The sequence below is a fragment of the Pempheris klunzingeri genome, chromosome 3, assembly GCF_042242105.1.
Source record: "Pempheris klunzingeri isolate RE-2024b chromosome 3, fPemKlu1.hap1, whole genome shotgun sequence".
Lineage (NCBI taxonomy): Eukaryota > Metazoa > Chordata > Actinopteri > Acropomatiformes > Pempheridae > Pempheris > Pempheris klunzingeri.
In genome coordinates, this window is record NC_092014.1 from 27,394,044 (window position 1) to 27,418,877 (window position 24,834).

General features: G+C 40.0%; 1 protein-coding gene across 1 annotated transcript in view; it reads left to right on the forward strand.

Annotated features, from left to right (window-relative positions):
• Positions 1 to 24,834, forward strand: part of sorcs3a (sortilin related VPS10 domain containing receptor 3a) — a 175,672-nt gene that overhangs the window by 134,959 nt on the left and 15,879 nt on the right. The window contains exons 10-18 of the mRNA XM_070856324.1: positions 4,614 to 4,760; positions 6,726 to 6,828; positions 8,035 to 8,111; positions 9,949 to 10,040; positions 11,287 to 11,394; positions 12,241 to 12,358; positions 12,463 to 12,596; positions 16,247 to 16,360; positions 17,782 to 17,953. Coding sequence (XP_070712425.1) covers positions 4,614 to 4,760; positions 6,726 to 6,828; positions 8,035 to 8,111; positions 9,949 to 10,040; positions 11,287 to 11,394; positions 12,241 to 12,358; positions 12,463 to 12,596; positions 16,247 to 16,360; positions 17,782 to 17,953 — 1,065 coding nt within the window. The remainder of the gene's footprint in view (positions 1 to 4,613; positions 4,761 to 6,725; positions 6,829 to 8,034; positions 8,112 to 9,948; positions 10,041 to 11,286; positions 11,395 to 12,240; positions 12,359 to 12,462; positions 12,597 to 16,246; positions 16,361 to 17,781; positions 17,954 to 24,834) is intronic.

Genomic DNA, 24,834 nt, shown 5'->3' on the forward strand with positions numbered 1-24,834 from the left:
CATCAGTTATGAGGTAATGAGGCCCTTTTGGAAAGAACTTTCTTGAAATGTGTTTCTGTGCTTCACTGTTAAACATTGTATTTATGTGTCAGTTTTTATTCACATCTCATCAACCTTGACCGCACGTAGCGCTCATTCAGATGGTGGAGCGGTGAAAAGCGTAGTTAACTGGTAATAAGTGCGTTCTAAAGGATTGGTCTTGCTTTACGTGAGGCAGCTGCAAGAAGCACATCGATCAATGTTTTCTGATCTAACAATAAATGTACAGTATTCATGATGCTGTTATTTACACTTGCTGTATATAGTCTCATTAATGCATGATATGATAAATATGTATCTAATTAATATAATATTAAAGCATGTGTGTGATATCTGATCTTATTTTATAGGTGGAGTTTATGAAAGTTGTGACTACACTACTTACGCCTTCATTCATTGATTTTTGACCACGTGGAAACAGGTCGACAAGCCCTAAAAACAGGGGGGGGCGACATTTATATCATAGTCAGTTATATGTCCGTGAGTTATGGTGAGCAGGAAATAGTTCTGCTACCTGACGAGCTGTAAGTGTCTAACGATCACTTTATTTTTGCTGTTTCCTTCTAAGCTTCCAACACGTTCCACCAAAATGTGGTTAATGAAAATGAACTACAGCAGTAAAATTGCAGCTGTAAAGTGCGTACTAATACATTTTATTTTTAGGGCGCCTTTCAAAGCTCACAAGGTCGCCGTGAGCCGTGACATTACATATTTCACCTATTTTTAGGCTATTCTTTAGGACTCACTGCAATGATTTGGTCTCAGCATGTTAAAAAAACCTAACTGCAGTTTATCTGTTTGTACTCATACGCATGCACAGACTTGCCGTAGAGTTTGCGTTACACTCACTTGACTTATATGGATAGGTTTGCATTACACGCCGTGGTCATCCATCTTCCTGACAGCAGACATATACAGTAAGAAGAACACGCTTAATGGGGCTCACTGCCATGCACCTCTGGACTTGTAATGACCTTGTTAGTTCACTGGCTACCTACTGTATGTGTTTGCATTAGCATTCATGGCAGGAAAGTAGAATTCCTCCCTTCTCCACTCGGCGCTGAACCCAGTTTATCACTCCTACACTGGCAGGTGTGACTGAGAGAGTGAAGGAAGTGAGATATTGGCCAGCAGCAGTGGCAGCAGTGGGGTAATTAACAATGCCATTACTTCTGCACAGTATGTATGTGTGGCTTGGAGTGTGTGTGCAAGCTCCTATTACCATGCAGCAGTAGTTAAGGCATTTCACCACGCGGCATGAAAAGATAAGGCGTTTTAATTACATCAGTCACGCGGTCACAGCTCTGTTCTTGATCAGAACCTAAACAAGAGATAGATGATACACTGCTGTCTCTGATAAATCAGACCCATTACACAAGGGAAGATATATGCTGTGGAACTCATCCCATTTATTGTTGTTAGACCCTGACAAACTGCACTTCAAAGACCTAATGTTCCAGAGAGGAGATGCAGCTTCAGTCAGACCAGAGGGGAGACAACAAAGTATGTGAAAGTTGTTTTTGTTCTTCCATTTAGGAGTCGCGTCTCTTCCCAGAGGGCCTCTGTTCTCTTTGCATCCTCCAGCCTAAAATCAATTATGCTACTTCCACACTGAAAATTGCGCAATTATCCCAAATTAGAAGGATTATTTTATCGTCAATCAGATTGGATAAGGGCAATTTCTGTAATCATGAGCCTTTGTTGTGCAAACTAATTTTCTGTTGACACCGGGGCTCTACATCACCCGCTAAACTTCAATCCAGTCTGAGAGGTGGTTTAGCAGGTGGCTCTGACAATTACCACTCTGATTGGCTTGGGTTTACTTTACCAAAAATCATTTATCTCTCTCTTGCCTCTCTACAAACAGCTCTGAATGATTGATTGAGGACACAAAGTGGATTGTTGTCAGCGGAGAGTAATAGATGATCTGAATGAAGCTGATACTCACGATGATGTGGACCCACATGCTTCGTTTTTTTTTTCTTTTCCTGCCAGCATGCTTAAACCTTACAAGGCTTTTATTCAAACAGATAAGATGTATACCATATTGTGGATTACTAAATTGCTTCACATTCAATAATTGCCGCTTCCGTGCTGTTCGATAAAGACACTCCATCTTCACGACGCATGGACGCATGTACTCCACTCCTGTCATGTGATCATTCAGGTCAGGATAAAAAAAAAAAAAAGAATGAAAATACATGAAAAGCTGATGGATGGAATCCTGTGAGATTACAGTGAAAATGCCAATGTGTTAAATGCAGCTTTTGACGTGCTGTGTTTAAGTTTATTTTAAAGCCATCTCACGTTTTATGGTAAATTGTACAGTGGCTTTCAATCATTTGTATCATGTAAATGGGGTTTCTTTCACCCAACTCTGTAGTTCCTCCCTCCTTTATTGATCTTTTTAGCCTCTTTTAGCATCATTTAGCTCATCGTTTTGCAAAATCTGGTCTTACCAACCAAGACATTTCCTTCAGGAGTTCATTGAGACCAAAACACAGCTAAAAATGACACTGACACTGACTTTTAGTGTGTAAATAGGCACCTTTTTGCGAACATGATCGCCACAACAATTTTCTAAAGTAATAACATGTCTTTGCTGTGTTTTCAGCTTGTTCTGCTGCACCTGAGAGATTTTCTAGAAGAGATTTCTGGGTGCAGCCAAAAACATTCTCTGATTCCAACTCTTTAAATCTGTTTTCTATCATTAAAAACTAATTATATTTGGGCTTTTTGAATGTTTAAAAAGCGAACTGAAGATGTTGGCTCCAGTAACTTGTGATCAGCACTGAGAAATGAATGCCAACGAGAGTGCTTCTTTGGCCCCTTACACCAATTGGTGTTGCTCCATGAGGTGAAAAATTATTTCAAAGAAAGTTAGAAAAAAAAAAAAAGTACATCAATAATTAATATGGGAGGCCTAAATGCATTATTAAAAAAATGCATGAAGACACATTTGCCTTCATCCGGATGTTTGGACACACAATGACCCCAGACCAATAAAAGGTCCTGTCTATAGCATATTGTACATAAGAACCGCTGGATCAATTGAATTAAAAACAATTACTAGTCACAGCTCCATTGTAACGTACAATAACTGCAACAGTTTCATTTGATTTTTAGATGAGGTTTATTTATATTTGTCTGAAATGCAAAAAAAAAAAAAGTGTCGTGCACAGAGCTTTTCACGTGCAGTTCATGCTGACCAATCAAGTCAGCCCTCTTCTCTATTATTTAACATTTCCCTATTGCATGGTAATAGCATTAAGCTAGCAGAGTTCGGTGATGAATACAGCTTCAGCAAAACGTAGTGGATCTGAGCAGAGGTTCAGGTTGTCCTCTGCCTCAAAAATATTCAAATACAACACTGTCATGTAAAGTGTAAATGTAATATTTTGCCGCTTGTACATTACGGTCAGCGTCACCACTCATGTTTCACTGATGCTTTCGGAGATCATTAAAAGCAGCTTGGTCTTTGATCACATGCCGCAGCACAATCTCCATACTTTCTTCCTTTTTTTTTTCATCTCTGTTCACTTGGCTTTCAGCAAATGGCAGAACTGCTTTCAATCGTGAATGCACAAAGGTGGAAAATAGGGAAATTTCCCCCAAATGTCAAGAGTATTGCTTTAATGCTGCACCGCTGAGAGTAATCTGCGCTATAGAGTAGAGATCTATTGAATGTCCATCGAGCGTCTTTCACTTCGCCATGAAGAGAGTGGGGTGTGCGATGGATGCGGGCAAGTATGCAGTGGTGGGGATGTAGGGTTCTCCGTGCTTGCGTGCAGGTGTGTGTGTGTGTGTGTGTGTTTGTGTGTGCACATGCGATAGAGGAGGCGGAAGCAATAAATAATTACTGCAGTGATTGACAGGTAGGGTTGGATAAGGACGCAAGGACCCTCGTTAGCTGCATCCATCCTGAGCGCCATGTTTCTGTGACAATGTCAAATGCGCTGCCTATTAGTGCCACTTATACAGACGTGGCCCTTCAGGGAGGGAGCTCAAGCCCCTCGCTATGGCAACCATTTGGAGTGATTCTGTCCTTTCCATTGCACATCATGCTTTGGTTTAGTTGAGGGATATGTCTAATCCCTGAGAGACAGATTTCGGAAGAGAAGTGAGTCTCTGCAAGAGTGTGTTTTTATGTATATGTGTGTGTGTGTGTGTGTGTGTGTGTGTGTGTTTGGGGAGATTCAGACTGACTGTGAGAAAACAGACAAGGTGTAACTTCTCATCATTTTGTGCTGTCTGGATTGTTGAGACATACAAGGATGTAATTACAGATAGCACTTAGCACAGTGTAAGAAAATGCAGCCGACTCCGCTGATGCTGCCTGCCAGACTGTCAGCAAGAAAGGAAACACACACCATTTGCATTTAACTGAGCCTGTGTAGCGAAGACTGCTGCCTCAATACACAAAATGCCCTTTCTGATGAGAGTATTGGGTATGCTTTTTCATCTGCAATGGAGAACTAAACTGTTATGGGAAAGATGAATGTAAAATACTCCCTGCTTGTTTGTAAGAGGGTAAATATGAGAGTCAGGCTATGTTATGTGCCCGTCTCCATCAGGTGGCAGGAATTAAAGGCATGCTGATTGCTAACAAGAGGCAGGACAACCAGGTGAAGACGTACATCACCTACAACAAAGGCCGGGACTGGAGGCTCCTTCAGGCTCCTGCTGCTGACCTGGATGGGAACGACATCCACTGCATACTGGTAAGATGCTGTAGCTTTGTACCTCTGCTCGTGCACTTAGAAAAAGAGATGTGATTTTGTGAAGCAAAACTGGAATGAATAATTTAGACTGAAGTTTTAGAATGAATGAATTTACCACTTTGCAAATGAGGCAGTCTCAAGGTTTAAGGATACTAATATACTAACTTTTTGGTGTCCTGGGTGTGATACTTCCTTTTTTTTTCTTGGTTGTATTCCATTACAAAGGTTTTTATAGTCTGTCAGTCCTCACTGTTTTCTGATCTGCCCTCCTTTATCCATGAGATCCATGTCATGTTTAAATCTATTTTTTTTTCAAGATCCATGTAAAGTAATCAAATAAACCAAATGACAAGCTGAGTTATTGTCAGCTAGACGTGCTAGCATTGCTATTATTTCCCAATAAAGACTCACCACTGCATTCATAACCAAACATAGCAAATAGAATGTTGTGGTGCAGGCTGATAAGAATGTGGTGGAAACTATTGTAGAGGGATTACATTTCTCGTGTTAAAGACTATAAACCTGGTTATGCTTCTTAAATCATATTATCTTTAAGTAGTCTATTATGCCCGGAGGATTAAGGATCTTGCTCAAGTGCACCCCAGTCATACAAATGAGAATATTCTTTCATATTCCTCACCCTCAACTGACCTATTTGGTCAGTTGAGGTTTTGAACCTACAACCGTTCAGTCAAAAGCTCACTTGCTCATCGGGAAGACCCTCCAGTGCACTCTTCTACCTCTGACCTTCTGTAAAACAGCTGTAGGGCATCTGGACAAAAGTCTATTCATAAACAAATAATTAACATTTATATCTGCAGACCAGTATTATTTTAAGAACCCTGACTTGTAGTTTTCATGCTTAAATGGCATAAACACTTAAATTTTAACAAGTAATGGCTTGGTACCCATCTAGAAAACACAAGTAAATTGCTTATTAATCATTAACAAAGCCATCTGTTAGAACTCAGAACCCCTTCATCTTGGGTTCCTTATTATGAAGCGGTACAGAAACAGAAAGGTCTTAATCCACCTTTATCTCATCAGTCCCTGCTAAACATAAAAAGCTGAAAGCAGAAATGTAGCCATTTTACTGCACCAGAGTCATACTGTGGCAAAACCTAATATTGGATTTTAATTTAGGTGTTTTTCAACGATAAACACTGTGGAAATTGGAAATTATGCTTTAAAAAATAAGGCAGATAAGGTGCTACACTGGCAGATTCAGATATACCGCATGTGCTCGTCCCTCATTAGACGGCCTCCCCGCGACTGAAGCTAACAGGATGACTGGTAGGAGGAATCTTGTTTGGGACATTAGGATGACTTCGTGCTGTTTAAGAGGTGATTTCGGGGCTGAGCGGTGTGGATTCCAGGTTCCCTGTGATTGCGCATTCATGTGACATTTTAATTACTGCTGTAGATTCCTTTTGATTACCCTGTTCAGTGCCACTGCCCTTGATGTCCTTACACCAGTGACACGCTGTCTGCTGCAAAGATGAAAGCAGACACGTTTTTTTTTTTTTTCTGCTCTGTGAACAAATGTAATTGTCTTCTGTTGTGTGCATGCCCTGGAGACTTGGCTTCACACTTTAATGCAAATTCCATCACTCTTTGTATTAATGACAGATTAAATGCAATTAGCAAAACTTATGAAGGCACAGTCGGTTCTCTTTGGGAGACTAATGAGTCTGGTTTGTTTTTTTGACGGTTTTGTTTTATTTCCTGGCAATTTTGGTCTGAACATATTTTCATCATGATAATCACACTGTGTAACTATGATTTTTCAATTTCACTGTGACAATAAGATTCATTTGTATTACAATTACTATAAGTATGATCCAATACAATTTATCACCGCTAAGTGGCTTAAATAAATGAGTGAAATTAGTTTTCATGTGAATTTGCAACAATCTGTGCCAACTTATCTCTCTTTAACTTAACATGTGTGTTCTTCTTCTGCAGCCCTTCTGTTCACTTCATCTCCAACTGCAAACGTCAGAAAACCCTTACTTGTCAGGAACAATCTCTACCAAGAGCTCTGCACCAGGGATCATAGTCGCTACGGGTAAGACAAAGGATTCAGCACAAATTGTGCATAGTAAAGCTCCTTTGATACATTTGTAGGATAACGGTAATGCATTTCTACTTGAGCAGCTTGTCTGTTTTTTCTCATACAGTCTTTCTTTCTCCCTTTAAAACAAAAAAAATGCATTTCTAGCCTTGATTTGCTACTTCAAAGTACAAATTAGCATTTCGAATTATGAAAGCACAGTATTGTTGATGAAGAGTTGCACTGTGATCCTCCCAGTCTAGTTAAAGCAGCACTGACGTGACCCCTTCATGCACTCTTACTTAAAGCTTCTGTCTGCAATCCTTCCACCACAAAATGTGTGGTGGGTCTCCACCTGTTTTGATGACGCGTCACCCAGCCAATTATGCATGTGTGAGAAAAGGCCACGGTTTGCGGTGAGCCTGCAAGTGTAAAAGCATTCGAAAGAGTCGAAGCAAAGGGAAAGAGATGAGTTAATACAAAATAGATGTGTAAGCACCAGTGGCAGTGTCAGCAGAAAGTCTGCCTTTTGCTGTGTGTGTGTGTGTGTGTGTGTGTGTGAGTGTGTACGTTCATGTGCGAGTGTGTGTTTGTCTTTGGATCTTTCTGCTTTGTCTTTGGTGTGAGAGAATGCTGAATAAACATACATCTCTGCTGCCATGCTTCCACTGTGTGTGTGTGTGTGTGTGTGTGTGTGTGTGTGTGTATTGTTGGCCAAGCCTTTGCTTTGGCACCGTGATTCACTTTGCCCGCTGCGCCTTTTAAGACGTCAGCTGGTGCAGAGATCATCTCACCAACATGACAAACACCATCCAGATCAAACACATGCCTATTTACTGAGCCGTGGCCAAGATAGTGGAGCAGATCAACAAAAGAAGCTAGTTCACTGGCTGCACGCTCGCAGAGAAAAAGCTTTGGAGGCATTGTGTTGCAACGCCGCAAACTGCCAGACTGAAGGAGGAGGCACCCGCCCTCCTCCACATCTCACATTATGCTGCCTGAATGATACGGGCATCCACAGGAATTAACCGAGGGTCTTCTCTACATTATTCGCATTTTTAAAAAGACAGCATCCCGATGTGGGATTCACGCCCGAAGAATACATTTATCATAGGCGCGGGGTGATTGACAGTATGTATTTAAAACACATATGGCCCTTTATCTATGACATATCACTGCAATGTCAATGTGTCACACATTCTGTTGGCTTTTCCACCGCAGGAAATATTGGAGCAGAGCTGTCTTACAACAACGTTGGCATGTTCATCTCATCTGACGCTGGCAATAGCTGGAGACAGGTGAGCTTCATACCAAGATTCGCACCGAGATCAAGCCAGCTGACAGCCTCGTACAACAGTTTGATATGCTAGCGTAACAGCTACTGAATTCCCAAATGTATATTGCGTTAGAGGGTCTTGTTAGACAACCACATTGACACTTTGCCGTGCCCCTTAGTTACTGTTGCTACCCCTGTCAAACTTTCCCCTACAGCAAGGCACATATGCAGTTTGCAATGGGCTTCATTCACATGACATTTTTGACATGTCACTGAAACAAGAGTAGATAATGAAATGAATGATGTCTGAATTCCATTTAGCCGCTTCAGTTTCAGGATCCTGGTACCATTCATGCTGACTCGCTGTCACACTCATACACCATAATAATAACAACAAGAGTTAGCAGAGTTTAATCAGGAGGACAGAGTGAGTTTGAGATCTCATTTACAAGTGAGACCGCACTGAACACTGTATAAAGTAATAAGATAAAATAAATAATTAGAATAACAAAAAAATAGCAGAGATTTAAATATACATCCTTATGGACAACACAGCAAGACGGATTATAAATGAACGCATTGTAAAATATCCTTGGCATAAGTATGAAAAGAAATAAAATAAACGTATTCGTTAAAACAATCACACCTAAAATCAGAATCAGAATATCGGTGTGTCAAGTTTCAAGTCTGCTCTGCAAATTATTCCAGACAAATGATGCAAAATATCTGGAGGTTGTCTGTCTAACACTAGCATTTACTGCAGGAACACATGCTGTCAGCCAGTCCTGAGAAGGGGCATCAAAAGGTACAATCTGTGTGGCACTGATGATAAATAAGGTGGTCATTTTGGAATAGATGAAAGTGTTGAGAGTCAGCCCACCTTCTGATACAAGACACAATAATGGGCGATGCCAATAAATCTAAGACGGCTTCCAGATGTTGTTGCGTCTTGGTGATATTAGTGACAACAAGTTGAAATGACAGCAGCAGATTTATGACTCTAAATTTATAGTAATTTTAGAAACAAATGAGTTTCTGATTTCAAAAAAAAGCTGTTATTAATCAGAATTAATCAGCTTACTAACACATTCATATTAAGAAGAGCAACTGATTCATTTTATTGTATATTTTTTGTATTAAATATGCACTTGGCCGCTTCTAAATGTCAGAGGCTAAAGCTGTTTAGATGCTTACTACAGACAACTAGCTGCACAGATTTATGCTTTAATGTTCTCAAACAATTGTCTCTGCACAGCAACACAGAAGATCTGAACTCTGAAGTCACTCTTGTAAGCGCAATATTTGGAGGAAACAAAAAAGATAAACTCGAATTGTCAACTTAGATAATTCAGAACAAGCAATAAAGGAAAATGAGTTTCACATACAAACAACCAGGATCAATCTGCTGATTGGTCTACTGAAAGTACTGCTGCTCTGTTCCACTCATTGAACACAGTCTGTCCAGAGAGCCGCAGCCACAGGAGACCACATTCACAGAGAAATATTGGCGACTGGCTTCAAGGGGAGAGGAGTTAAGGTCTGCCCAGAAATGCGCTAGATTTGTTGCCACGTGCTTTAAATAAACCAACTAAACACATAACTTGTCACTAATGGGGTCATAAGTCACTAAATCTAGGGAGATGGTGTCTAGGTCTGCGATATTTGTTTAGAGCCAGTAAACAGAATGTTAATCCATTCCTAATAATTTTTTAAATGTCCATAGGGGAATTGTTATAGTAGCTAAGTTGTTATCGGTGGGGTGTAGAGAGTTCTTATCTCAGGTTTTTTTTTTTTGTAAACTGCATTTTGCACAGTTGCAGCTCACATTATAAGGGTATTTCCTGATTGTGTCTGTTCAGATTTTCGAAGAAGAACACAATGTGTGGTTTCTGGACAAAGGAGGGGCCCTCGTCGCTGTCAAACAGCCATCTGTGCCAACCAGACACTTGTGGTACGTCCATTTATGAAAAACTTTTTGGCCACTCTTCCTTTCTTAAATTGCTTTTCCAATTTCCTGCAGCTATTTTTAGGTCAGTTCAATCCTTATGGTCCAAAAAAAGCAGCACGTATATACTAAATGTGACACTTGATCCATTTAGCGATGCACTGTGACTCCTGCAAAAAAAAAAAAAAGTCATAGGCAGTCTAATTTGAGAGATTTTTTTCCAAGCCACTTATCATTAACAACCAGCAGTCTGAGCCCCCCCCCCCCCCCCCCCCCCGCTTTTAGTGTTTTCATTAACACATTGCCTTCCTCTTGCCAAATCGGGTGCCTACGTTTTGCCTCAGTGAAGGCCAATCCAAGTGAGACCAGATCTGTTCTCTAGTCGCTTTTGCAACAATTCTGAAATTAGTTTTAGAGCCAGTGAAGTGTAGCCTGCTGGGTTTTTGTCTCCCAACCAATTTAAGTGTGATGGTAGAGGAAGCGAAAAAAAAAAAAAAAAAATGACAGACAGAAAAAAGGGCTGTGTGTTTCCACAGCCCTCTACTGCAGCTATGGAGCAGTATTGCTTTCTCAGCCAGTGTTCAGTTAAACACTTCCCCGGCCCGAATCTCATAATACGCGCATGTCAACGGTTTTTTTGTTGTCAAAGCTTTTAGCCAAATGAAGCCAGTGGGGGGAGGGACGGGGGTTAGAGGGAGCTTGGGGGGGATTTTCTTTCTTCCAAGAACAGTCTTCAGCAGTGTTTCAACCCATGTCACACTCAGGTATTCCTAGTTGTTCTCACTTCAGCAAGGATGTTGATAAGCTGTCAGAATCAATAAAGCCTAGGCCCCAATGATGAAAGCTGTCCAATTTTTTAGCTGTCACCTTCTCCTCTGCAGTTTTGTTGTTGGACATGAAACAGTTCTATTCCGGTCTTGTTTTTTTCACCCGTGTGTAGACTTTGCCCAGGACCCACGACATCGCTCTATTCCTTTTTGACATGTGCTCAGACAGCAGTTTTGTGCATCTTTGCTTTGATAACTAGACAGTCTCTTAAACCCCTTTAATGCTCAGCCTTTTTGATATTTACCCAAAGCTACAGTAGCTAATTGCACACAGACTCAGAAACTCATCTGTTGAGACAAGCTAGTCATCCTGATCCCCACCTAAATCGCCCCCATATGACCAGGGTCTAATAGAGAGCCTCTGTTTCCGTGCTGTCACTGTTGTTGTGTTTGTGACGGGAATGCATTGTGACATGCGTATACAGGGTCAGCTTTGATGAAGGGAGGCAGTGGACCCAGCACAGTTTCTCCTCGGTCCCTCTGTTCGTGGATGGAGTCTTGGTGGAGGCTGGGGCTGAAAACCAAATCATGACGTAAGTACAAAAAAAATCCTAAATGAGATGAATTACATGCTTCAACTTGTTGATTTTTTCTGTCCTTTTAGGGGGGGTGCTGTGTGCCGAGTGAAAGTGAATGGCGTTTTCTATATTCTTGTTCAGGCCTCTGGGTTCCTTTTTTTTTCTCAGCAGAAAGTAGTCCATTCAAAGCTCTGTGGTATTCTGTTGTTATTAAGGCACATTTCTGAGGGGCAGGTAATACTAGGTCACCCGACAAGAGCGTTTGGGAAGTCAAGTTAACTAGATTGCTGTCATGAAACCATGTCACAAGTTAAATCTTTCTCTATAAAATTAAAAAAGTAATCACCTCATAAAATTTGGTGGCAGGGACCAAAGCGTCCCCCATTGTTTCCAATCATTTTGGATGATGAGGCTTCTGAACCTTCATCGCAGGTTATGTCCTTGTTGTTAGTGGTTAGCAATTCAACCATAAAATGATTGCCAGTATTTCCCTCTCAGATTATTTCTGTTAAAGGCCTGAAGAGATGAACATATTGAGTAACTCACAAGACAAAACAACAAAGAGGACAAGCCTGACGTCAGAGGGAAGAAGCATTCAGATGTGTAACAAAAATATCGATTTAAAAAAAAAAAAATAATAATCTTTTTGTCACTGTATTCGTCTTGTGACGAGTCCAGACTCCGAGGTTGGCAGTGGTGGAAAAAGCACAAATACAACATTCTAAAAAATGAAGTAGTCCTCCATTCAAAACCCTTCTTAAATGAAAGTATGACCTTTGATGCTGTATACTCATATACTTGTTGCTTATGATTTCACAGTGATTGTGTAATTTTCTTAAAAATCGTTATTTGCCTCTGCAGCTTTTTTGGACACTTCAGCCACCGCTCTGAATGGCAGCTGATCAAGATAGACTACAAGTCCTTATATAGCAGGAAATGCACAGAGGAAGACTACCAAACCTGGCACCTGCACAACCAGGTCAGAAAAATACATTACACACATGCATGTGCACCGCCGACCATGTTGAAGTTGGTGCCACAGAAAGAAATATCTCTTACAATAGCTCCTTATTGTGCCAACAGGGTGAGCCATGTGTGATGGGACAAAAACAAATTTACATGAAGCGCAGGCCTGGCAACTACTGCATGCTGGGAAAGGACTACTCAAGAATCCTCTCAGCTGAGTCTTGTATTTGCAGAGCTCATGATTTTGAATGGTAAGATGATGTGCGCCTGTTGTACAATAGCTCCTTTCTTCATAATCATCGAGGGGGGATTATGTTTCTGTCCATTGTCTGCTAAAGGAGCGCTTCATTAACAACAGTGTTTGTTCTCCAACGCTGCCGCACACGTAGAAGCACTCCATTCAAAGGAGCTGTGTTTTCAAGAATCTATTTAGAATTTTTCTAGATGTTAGTATTTTAATTATTTTCTACTGGGCAGCTGTCGTACTGTAGTTTGTAGTGTAACAATGGTGCACCCAATCAAAAGCTTCTCTTTATCAAAGTAATAGCTTTTTCATAGCCATTTGTGTCCACTCAGTTACCATTGAATACCATCTTCAGTCCACTCAAATATGCCCTGTGGGCGTATTTAACCTAACTCACTTACATTACCTCAGGCCTGTAACGTGAAAAACTGAATATGCCAAACAAGCAACAAAATGCACAGATTAGAAAAAGAACACTGAGCTGGAGAAACCGACTTTTACTTACATATGCTTTCTTTACTTGATGGTTTTCCAATAACTACATTTGTTATTAAAATAGTTGAATGGATGCAGACACATTTTGAAGAATTGCATGATGAACGTGCGCTCCAGTAGAAATACTGCGGAGGTTTTTTTTTTTTTTTTTTGGGTGGAGTCGGTCATCTATCAATCAAAAGATTGACAGTTCAATCCCCGGACATCAAAGTGTCCTTGGGCAAGACACTGAACCCCAGCTTTCTCCTGAAGCAGTTTGAGTGTGCAGATGTGTGTGACTGAATAGTCTCGTACAAATTAGATTCCTCCTGTATGAATGGTGTGTGAACGGGTGAATGAGGATGTGATGTAAAAGAGCTTTGAGTAGTCGAAATGACGAGAAAGGAGCTTTACAAATACAGAGCATTTACCATTTTTCGCCAGAACTAAAACCTGGTTTGTATCACAGCAAGCAAAGTCAAAATTACAAACTAGAGATGGTCGCATCATTTTAAAAGAAACATCCAAAGGAAAGAGAAAATTACTAAAGTGGATAATGTTTTCCTAGTGGGGTGTGTCATCTTACCAGTGCAATAACCAAAGTATGGAGGCCGGACACGAGAAGAGTTCTATAAAAACACCATTTCCACTCTTTGTCCAATCCAGACCAATTTTAGCTATTTAAGTGGATTCCATTGCATATGCTATTCATGTCTCTCATTAATTTACTTTCTTTGCAGTGTGTTTTCCAATAATCTGATAAGTTTGGGATCGTTGTACACAATTTACTCATAATGTCTGTCTCCGTTGCGTCTGTCTGCAAGCTTGCTACGCTTGTAATTCTGTTGAGACGATGTGGGGGGATGTAAGTAGCTTCAATTTGTATGCAAATCCTAAATGATTGTAATGTTTATCTTGTAATGACAGCAAACAGAAAAAAATCCCAACCCAACATACCGTAGTTATGTAAATAGTTTTTGAAGAAGGTCAGAGAGCGAGGGCTAATTGGTTCCCATTGAACTTGTGTAAAGTTTGTTTTTTTCTTGCTGTGTCTCAGTCTGATTTGGACTGGTCTATCTTGGTCTTCCTCTATCTGCAGGGAATTATTTGGAAACCAACAATGCAAAAAGAAACTTAAATCCACTTACTTAGTTTTACCTGTGAGGAGTCTGCCACACGATCGGCTGAAATACGTAGCTGTTAGCCTTGTATGAAACAATCCAGCCGCTTTTGCTAATTCAATTGGGTGAATTTAGGCTGTAAATGGTGTCAATTGAAAATGTTGGTGGTGACCATATATCTGTACAGAGATCAGTTGAAAAGTTGGGTCTGGGTGAAAGCAAAGCCAATAAACCATCGTGTTTTACGATTGTAGCTATGTGATTTTAGCATAAAATCAAGAGCTAATGTAACTATTATGTAAAACTATTTACTGATCAGGAATTGTCAATAAAATGTAAGTCAGTATCAATATAAAAAATAATGATTAATCATCAATCATTACGTGATTAAAGCACACAGACATTTCTTTCAATGTTTCCAAAAACAAGAGTACCACATTGTGTCACTGTGTGGGCCCAGTTAAAGCCATTATTGTACATTTTTTGTTTCAGTTCGTCTACACATAAATTTATACATAAAATTCCATAACGCAGCATGAAAAGTGGGAACACAACTAGTCACAAACATATGACTTGCATTTCCACATCTTGGGAGCTTGATTGCATCATTAAGAAATGGCACCTGAGGCTTCTTCATTTTTTACGTTTTTACTTTGACTGTAACTGCACCACAAATGTGCTGTGTAGAGTTGAGTACATCAGGATCTAAAAAGGGCAATTTTATAGCTATACTGCATATTTATGTAATATAATTTCATAACCATGGTAACATATATATAAACATCAGCAAGGAGCACCGAGGCATCAGAATACGCGTATGCAATTTCTCATTAAAAAGTAAGTAAAACATAGGCTACATGGTTTTTTGTAAGGAAAACCATTTATTTTTAGCTCAAAAATACAACTACTAACGTCTGTAAAGCTCACAATTTAAGTCATTATTTTTCAACAAACAAAAGTTTATCCATCTGCCTATCCCCCCTGTACAGTATCCCTGCTAGTTGCCTGGCAACCTTGTGGTCTCAATAAGACTTCAGGAGTTCACTAAGCTGTAATCTTTGTAAGGATAAAAGGATAAAAGAAGTTTGATGTGTAAATTGCTAAACATTACAGGTGCTGATAGGTCTTCTTCCAATATTTTTGGTAAACTAAACTAATCACCTGCTGGCTCTAACTTTCATATCTAGCATACAGACATGAGAATGGTAAAAATCTTCTCAGCTAAGTTTCCAGAAGAAAAGGAACGGGCCTGAAACAAAGTTTGTTTTGTCTGCTTTGTCTGCAATGATTCCTGAAAAAAGTTTGATTTTGGAATTGGTATGAAATCAATGAAATGAAAGCTATGAATGAAAACTAGACCCAGCAAAAGCTGCTGCGGTTAAACATTTCCCAATGAACAACACACCACAAATTAAAAAAGCTATTTTATTTTTAATATCATGAAAAGGGTGAACCATGATTCCAATTTGACGTGCACACCTATAGCTTTAGTGTTGTTCAAAATATGCTTTTGGCTGTTTTGTCCCGAAGACACCACACTAACCTTCTCCCTCTTTGGCCATTTGCACCTGTGCAGCCAATCTGCCTTGACAGCTCGTTAATGAATAGTTCAGTGTCCTAATCACAGGGTCAAACTGGACCAGTCTGTCACTGGCTTGTTGGTTTTGATTATTTGTTCTAGCTCGGTGATTAATTGATAAATCAATGTCACTGGCATTATTACAATGGGCAGTTGTTTACCTTGCTTTGTTAAATGTAAATCATGTTCTGATTGGAAATGCTAGCAGGCAAGTGAAAGTTAGTCAGCCCTGCGTTTGGAACCACCCCCCACCCCCAGGATGTGTTTCCATATACACTGTTTCACACTACTGCGACACATTTGTCAACGGCGGTCTTAATCAATACACAATAATGATGCATCCCTGTGCCAGACAGGCCCCTGGTCACCGGTAATAAAGAGATAGATAAGACAGGGATGTGGAAGACACAGTATGACAATATGTCCCTTTTCACATGCTGATATTGATCAGGTGCTGTGTGGATGTGCTTTGTTGTTCAACAGTGATTATGGATATGAGAGGCGCGGCGACGGGAACTGCCGGCCAGCTTTCTGGTTCAATCCCTCCACCATCTCCAGAAGCTGCAGCCAAGGTCAAAACTACCTCAACAGCACAGGGTGAGAACGGCGTGTGTGTGTATATATACATATATATACACGCATATATGTTTGTGTGTGTGTGTGTGTGTGTGTGTGTGTAATATATAAGGTTTTAGAGCAGATCCTTCCCACAGATTTAATATGATTAGAATCGCAAAACTGAATGAGATGCTGAAGCGACTGATCACAATCTGGTTTTAACATTTGGTTTTGGCTTACAACGTGGGCGTACAAAACTCCAATACATCCATAAAAATTATCCAGCAATGCTTACCAGCATTAACGGAGTAGCCGACCTGGCTCAGCTCTAACTCATCTCAAGTCCCACAGTGGTTAATGTAGAGTCTGGACGTAGATACTTTATTCTAGTACTTTGCTAATTCACTATATGTATTGAACAGCTATAGTTGATTAAATTGTACATACAAAACATATCAACATAACAAAACCAGACCTAATATAATAATAAGAATCATAATGTTGTTACTCATCCTGTAATGAACATATCAGGAGAGGGAGAGTCTGAGGAAAGGTCTTATTGAGCAAAATAAGTAAAACATACCAGTGGGGAGCATGGCTATGCTATGTTTCTAAAATATGTTGGTCAAAGTAGCTCAACTCAACCAGCTGCATAAAAATGCTTCTTACATTTTAATGCATTAACAATCCTGTGCACATAACATAGAAAATATAACCCTTCAGGACTTTGGGGGCTCTGTAACTTAATACTCCAAAAGGGGACATTCTGTCTCTACAAAGAAAATTTTTACTCTTAATTCTTTAAGTATTTTTGAATGCAAGATTTGCACTTGTAACTTGTAAGATAACTCATTTTAGTCAAACAGCGGCGTTTGTGGTAAAAAGTGGTAATCACAGGACAACTGCACATTTAATTTATCTTCATTCCAAGAAGTATCTCGATTTTCTGCCACAATCTTAAAGATAATATTACTTCCACTACAGGACACCATGCAGATTTAGACACTTGTGATAATAACTTCCCAAAACTTACCAAAAATGTTTGTTGTGTCTGTGGTTTAACAGATCCATTAGATTCCAGCTTTCTTCCTTGTGCCAGCAAGATTTGTCGTCAGTGTTGGTTTTGAAGCCCCCCAGGGGACCGACACCTTGCAAAGCTTAATCACAGTGGGAGTGTTTTATTCGCTCCAACTATGATGTAGCTTTGCAAGGTGTCTCAGCCTCTGACACAGCTTCTGTTGTCAGTTGTCATCTGGTCTGTTTTTTTGCAAATGAAAGGCACAACAGTTGTACTGACACACCACTCAGCTGAAGTTCAACAAAATCATTTCTAAACCGCGAGCTCGTGTGGCATCTAGGGGATTCTTTCAAAAGCTACAGGGATGTGTAGGCTTAAACTAGGCAGGGACAACGTCTAATAAAGAAAAACTCTACATGTCATTTTATGGATCCTTCCAAAGGTACCGTAAAGTGGTGTTGAACAACTGCACTAAAGGAGTTAAAGAAATGTACACTGCCAGAAAGCAGCAGTGCCCCAACAGACCTCCTAAAGGACTCCTGCTGACCACCAAAGATGGCAAACTTACCACCCACCTGGGCAGCAACGTGACTTTCCTGGTGCAACTGGATGAGGTGAGAACACAGCCAACACAGCTCCTAGTCACTAGTCTAGCTACATACCTGTTCGCCTCTGGCAGATTTATTCTGTTCATTTGTACTTAAAGCTGCACTCATTGATTTTTGGCCACCTGGGAGGAGTAGAGAAGAATAAGCTTATTGCTTTGTAGAACTGAGGGGATCTGCAGATGATAATTCATCACAACAGTCACATTACAGACTTTTGCATTGTGAAGGATTGTGATTGTGTCAGTCAGATGCCAGTGCTTGCCTGGTTTGCATCATATCTAAAGACTTTGGTGTTTAGAATTTTTCTGCGTCGTATGTAGGCTCCTCCAGGGCAAAATACTGGGCCCACTGTTCATTTTGTACATATTGCCTTATGGCCACATAATCCAGAAACACAAGACATGTTACCACAATTACACCGTTGACACACAAAACATCATTGTTCCTTGGATACACAAATCTCCTTAAAGCATGAATACATCTTGAATACATCATAGTTGTAACAAGTGAATGTCTCAAAAATTGTAATTTTGATACATTGCCAAACATGTTACTTTCTATTTAGTGTGAACATCCAAAATATTACTTACCAATTACTTTAAAGACACAAAATAAAAGCCGGTGTCTTTGTTACTGCGTAGCAAGGAATTAGATCAAAGGTGGTCTTAGTAACCTACTTTAAAGGTATATTAGTTTGTCCATAAAACATTGTAAGATAGTTTACAGAACTTTGAAGCATGAATATTGAATTTTGAGTGAGTCTGGTGAGTCCAGGGAAAGCCTTGTTCTAAACACAAGTTTAATAGAGTAAATGGCTCCAAATCACCCACACAATCAAAAGCTTCTGAGCCAGAGGCAGGAGTAAAAGACCTCACCAGGGACCCTGTTACCAAGTGAGAGGCACCACGCTCAGAACCAGGCCTGCTAGGCTGCCTCATCCCTAGTCTCATAACTTTCTCAGGCAGAATGTGGTGTGTAGATATTAACTGCAGGATTTGGAGCATTAGCAAAAAGGAGTGTTTTCCTGCCACAGCTCAAGGTAAGTGTGTGTCCCCCAGGATCTTGCCTGGGTCCAGTTGTCATATTGCTGCGGGATGAATTGAGGAATCAAGGCCTGTTTTTATGATTATGACAGAGATTGTCTGATGGAAGGGAGGGGGTTGACAGAGGAGGAGAGGTGGGTAGCATAATGATGTGATAAAAGAAGGGAAGGGTGGGGTAAAGAATCCTTGTGGCATTAGCCCTATTTGAGAAAATTCTCAAGATGAATTCAAAGTTTAATTTATATTCATGAAGCCTGCAATGGCTGTATTTCTTGGGGAGAGCAAATCCCCTTAAATATTTCATGGGTAGAAGACTCTGTGGTGCACATCCACATTTAAAAATAAGGAAGAAATGTAAAAAAAAAAAAAGGACACATATGTTGGGATACAATATGATCAGCGTGATTCCTGGTTAGAAGTTGTTTTGTATTGGTTGAGAAACCTGTTATGCAACACAACAATGACAGCTATGGATGGGCTTTGTAAAAGTAAGTGACTTTTCACTAAGCGGTTGGCAGAGAAGTGATTGATTCATGCCTACGTGACATCAAGCAAATCTCAATCTTAACTGCAGTTCCATATTCGGGCATCAAAGCAAAGGAGACAGAGAATTTGAGACACTTGCATATTCACTTTATATTCTCTCCGCAAGTTAAAACGGTTTGGTGTATATGAGTGTAGTCGTGGAAAAATAATTCACATAGGAATATGGTGTTGAGATGTTTTTCATGCACAAACTCGGTATTTTGAGAATCTACTAAATAGTTTAAACGTGTGAAATGCATGAGCTCATCTTTGCTCAGTGTGAATGCTGCATGATTACATTATACAAATAACTGCGTGTCGACAAAATGACTGCAAGGAGCCGTTCATCGCTGCACCTGTGGCTTGTGGAAATTCCCCAGTAGCTCTCTGTATATATCATCGAGAGACCTAAGCTTGAACAAAAAACGTACACTTGAGTCTAGAAATGCGCCCAAACTATGCACATATGCAGCTCTGGCAGTGTGTTAACCATCATATAGATCATTGTATTCTGCATGTGAAAACATGTAAACAAGTGGTCACCATTCTGGTCAAATTTATTTTATGAATTCCCTTTTAGAAAATTTGGGCTTATAACTTCTCCTACCCTGGCAACAGCCCCGCAGGCTGCTTTAAACTAAAGCCTGAAAAAAAGTGCATACGGCATGTACATCCCATTTTATCTTCTGTCACTGCTCCATTTTTAATTCAACAAGTTCGAGCGATCGAATCAGATGGTGACAGAGTGAGCACTGACTCTTGATTCAGTTTTGTCATTAATCAGATTTGGCTTCACTTTCGCTGGCAATGCTGAACTAACTAAAGCTCTGCCAACTCAGTGCTTAAGTTGGAGAGCAGACGCTGGTGAGAGCCTGTTTCATATTTGTACTTTTATCACAGAGACACTGTTGTTTTCTACTCTAAGATTCAGGGGATTTTTCAGTCGTTATTTTAGGTTTTATTATAGCTTTTTAATTATCCCCTTAAGGTGTGAAAACTTGAAAGGAGCTATTTTTAACTATCGAAGTTAGTCTTATTTTAGTCATTTAGTGTTCAGCTTAATGTTCCCTTGTTCCCATTTGTGTGGCCATTGCTATATTGCATAGCATACATTCAATCCTTACCAAAGAAGTCACAAGTTCAAAAGCTTCACACAGTGGTTCTTTCTTGTTAATGTAAGCCCCTTGTGATGTGCTTAACAATTGTTTTGTCAGGTTGAATTTTTATCAGCCAATTCTCTTTTTTCACACTCTTGTCACATTGGGGAGAAAATGTTCTACAGTTGTTCTTGTTCATGTTATCTTTTTGTGAAACTTATTTCTGCCCCAGTGGAAAAGCGAGATGGAATCTCCTGCCAACGAACATTGTGATAGAATATGACAGACATGACTACTGCGGATTCTCTACTTAAATATTTACCACAGTATTCATTTTTCAAAGTCTGTGCAGCTATAATACTTGATGTACTGCTTTTAGCAAAAATGTATTGATAAGAGAAACAGTAAAAGTAAACACTTTTTTGCTCTCATCTCCCATCAGGCACAGGCACTAAACTACCTTTGTCAGATAATGATTTCATTTTTTATGCAAGTGACCATCCCAGTTACATAAAAACAAGAAACAAAATTCCACTTGATATTTTATGGATCAAGATAATGATATTTAAAGGGTCTTTCACTGATTTTGTCCTTTTTTCTTCTTTTGGGTACTGGGGTGCAAGCTGTAATAAGCTGTAAACGCAACATTCACATACATAGTATCACCTCTCAAAGTGGTTGGACACACAGGTTAGCAAACAATTGCCTACTTGCAGTATACATACGGATACATACACCGTTTTCTCAAGTCATCATTTAATTCCCTTGCCTATTTTGCAGTAGTGACGTCTACAATCAAATAGAGCGGGAAAAAAAAGTAACAAAATTCAGATTTTCTCTCATTCTTACCTTGATAATTTTTATTTTTAGAGAATGGTATGACAGGGACAGGAAAGGTCTTGTAAAGTCACAAAGTATTAATGTGTGTAGGTACATGCATCTTGGCAACATAGTAGCAAACAGATCTTCCCAGAAGTATCTAAAATTCTGTTTAATCATATTTAAGACTCAAAGATTTGTATGGAGCCGTTGGAGCTGTAATTTTTTTCTCTTGATAAAAGGATGTTTTCATCTCAGGGTGCAGCTGACACGAGGAGAGTGTCCAGTTTAGAGACCTCAGAACTGCGTCTGCTTTTTGCCGATGATGTGGTTATATAGGCTTCATCAGACTGCAACCTCCAGCATGCACTGGGGCGGTTTGCAGCGCTGAGTGTGAAGTGATCAGGAAGATTTTTTTCCTTCAGGGTTGGAAGAAAATTTCTGCCTCAAGCGAAGGAGTTCAAGTATCTCAGGATCTTATTTTGGATAGGGGGCAAAATGGAATGTGGCATGGACAGATGGATTGGTGCGTTGTCAGCAGCAATTTAGACCATGGTTGAGAGGGACGGAACAAATGATTTCGATGTATCAGTCGATCTACGTTCAAACCCTCATATGGTCATGAGCTTTGGCTAGTGAGTGAAAGAACAAGATTGCCGATAGAAGCAGCCTAGATGACTTTCCTCTGTAGGGTGGCTGAGGGTGTTATATATCTCATCTGGCCTGCGAACACCTCTGGAAGCCTCCAGGGGAGCTGGAACGTTACTGGGGAGAGAGATGTCTGGAATATTTTGCTCAGCCTGCTGCCACTGCAACCTGGCCCTGGATAAGTGGAAGAAAATGGATTGGTGGATATAATACCATATAATTAGTTGCTTAATTGTGGATGTGAAAAGCAAAAAACCAAAACCCATGACCAAAAGAGGCTAAAAGGCTCCTTGAGCTGAGGGGAATCTCCAGATTCGGGTGGCACATTTCACATTACACATTTTCATATTGTCTTGTTAGAATGTTTTCTCATCTTTGGTCCTTAACATCATGAAAAGTGTCTTTATCATAGAACAGAAATACTAAAAGATACTACATTTTCTTGTTTGTTGAATGTGTTGAAAAAACAGTGCATATATTTACCCTCGCTGCAGAAAAACTCTGCTCTGTCTACTTTGAAGAATTATTCACAGCCGCAGTGTGCTTTGCTGCCTCCCATCACATTTCGGTTTCAGGTTTGACACACACCTGAACAAACGCTGGCCTTGTGCATCCAAACCCTTGTCAACCTGTACAACAGGGCTTTTCTTGCAAACCAACACCGATGGCCCAGCCTCCAGGCTTCAGCCATGATGTGTTTGGATCTGCTCAGCCCTGGGAGATATGAGCACACAAAGAGTGACATTTAGAGAGATGGTCCAGCATCAGTCTCATGCAGATTAGTAAATCCCATTGTGACTGATATAGAGAACAAGGGTGAACACAGAATGGACAGCAGACACAGAGAAGAGCTGAGTGACATTGCCGCCACCAAGCCTGAGTCTTGTTTGCATGCCAGCTCATTACAGCTCTTAACAATGCCGGCACTGTCAAACACTGTTCTTAGCTCTTCTCTATTCTCTCCAGTTACTTGGCGAAGATATTTTTGAGGCAAAGTAACATGAAATATCCCCAGAAGCCTCAACCAAGCCTCCAATGTTTTCACACTTCAGAAGCACAGAAAGAAGGGACTTAGGTAGCAAGTGATTGAAGGAGCAAGGAGCGAGAAAGAGACACATGAACAATAGGTGTATTTGTTTTGTTTCATTGTGCATTCCAGCAAAGCAGCTATGCTAATGCAGTGTTACAAATGAAGATCCCTGTAGCATTGCGCTAGAATGTGCCAAGGGGAGGCTGGAAGTTTGCCTTTGCAGGCCTGGGGGGACTAGCACAGATTTGGCTGCAGTGGCAGCTGGAGCCACCAACACTCACGCTGTGTGCTGATCGTCAGATAGTGCCAGATGTGATTCCCAGGGGGAGCCGCGCTAGCAGCTGAAGACTCACACACCATGCAAACATGGTGGGGTGGGTGCTATACACAGCTGCATATGTGCACATGCTTGCTGACACGCATTAAAATTCTTCCTGACACACAAAAAAAACCATTCATATTACATATATTTTATATATATCATGCATATATTTACATTTTATATATAATGATATATATGATGATATATATGTTTTGAAATGTGAAAATTTTAAATTTGAACACAGAACACAGGACCTAGATCATTAGAAATGATCTAGAATGAAAATCATCAGAAATCAAAGGTGACTTTATTAATTACTTTTTAATTAGTATTTGCTAAATTTGTGCAAAACAAAGGCCATCTTATGAAACAAATTGTTTTCTGTTCAGCTAGTCAGACAAAACTTCTAGAAAGAAATCACTAGAAATAATTATACACAAGAGGCTTTAGTACTTTAGAGGAGAAAAAATTGAAAGAATAACTGCTGTGTACTTATCTCAGTAGAATAATTGGTACAGATGGTATAAACTATAAAGTTTGATGAAAATTTCCATTTGCAAAGAGCGAGCAAATGCCAGCATGTCATTTAGATGAAGGACATTCATTCTATCATGTTACAAATATTAGAAGAGTACATGTTGTTAGCTGTGTGTAGACGTGGTGGACTATATGCGACTTACTTCTAAGCTTGCTGTCAGTTGGGTTTACTACTATTTTATATCCGACTGATCCATCACTTGCGGTTCAGTCTCAGTGGTAAATCCTCGTCTCTCACCTGATTGTCTTCTGTGCTACTTTCCGCACTATGATTTGTGCGTATCCACTAGTCGCTAGTCTATTCAGTCAATCAGGAAGTTTTACATTAATCAAATGCTTCTTGCCGGACCCTGTAGAGATATTAGCAAGCTCAATGAATCAAGGTTAGTGTTAGGTCAGAGATGGGAAATGGAAATTGCAGTTTGAGTCGGCAGAGCTCTCACAGACTGGGAGTGTGCACTCTGTGGCAGGTCAGAAAAAGGCAAACACGAAGGGGTTTTTGGAGGTCGAAGTTTGACTTGATGTGACCAGGGTTTCTAACAGTGCTTCTTAAGTATTTTATGGAGGGTGGCAGTTGGTTCAATTAAGCAAGCAAGTCTTCTTCCGAGTTTATGCTTTTTTTCTGGCCCAAACATTTTGAGGATGAAATTTCAAGTGCTTGCAATCAAGGATGGAAGTGGCAGCATTCATGTTAATTCTAGTCATCACCAGATTACAATGTCTTGCAAGAAGTCTATGTTTATATCTATTCATCTATATCATCTATTGTTGCAAGAGCTGTCAACCTTTTTGTTAAACATTTTATCGTCAAGCACTGATCTAATGACTCATAGATATGTTCATCTTTTAACAAACATTTCATGTTA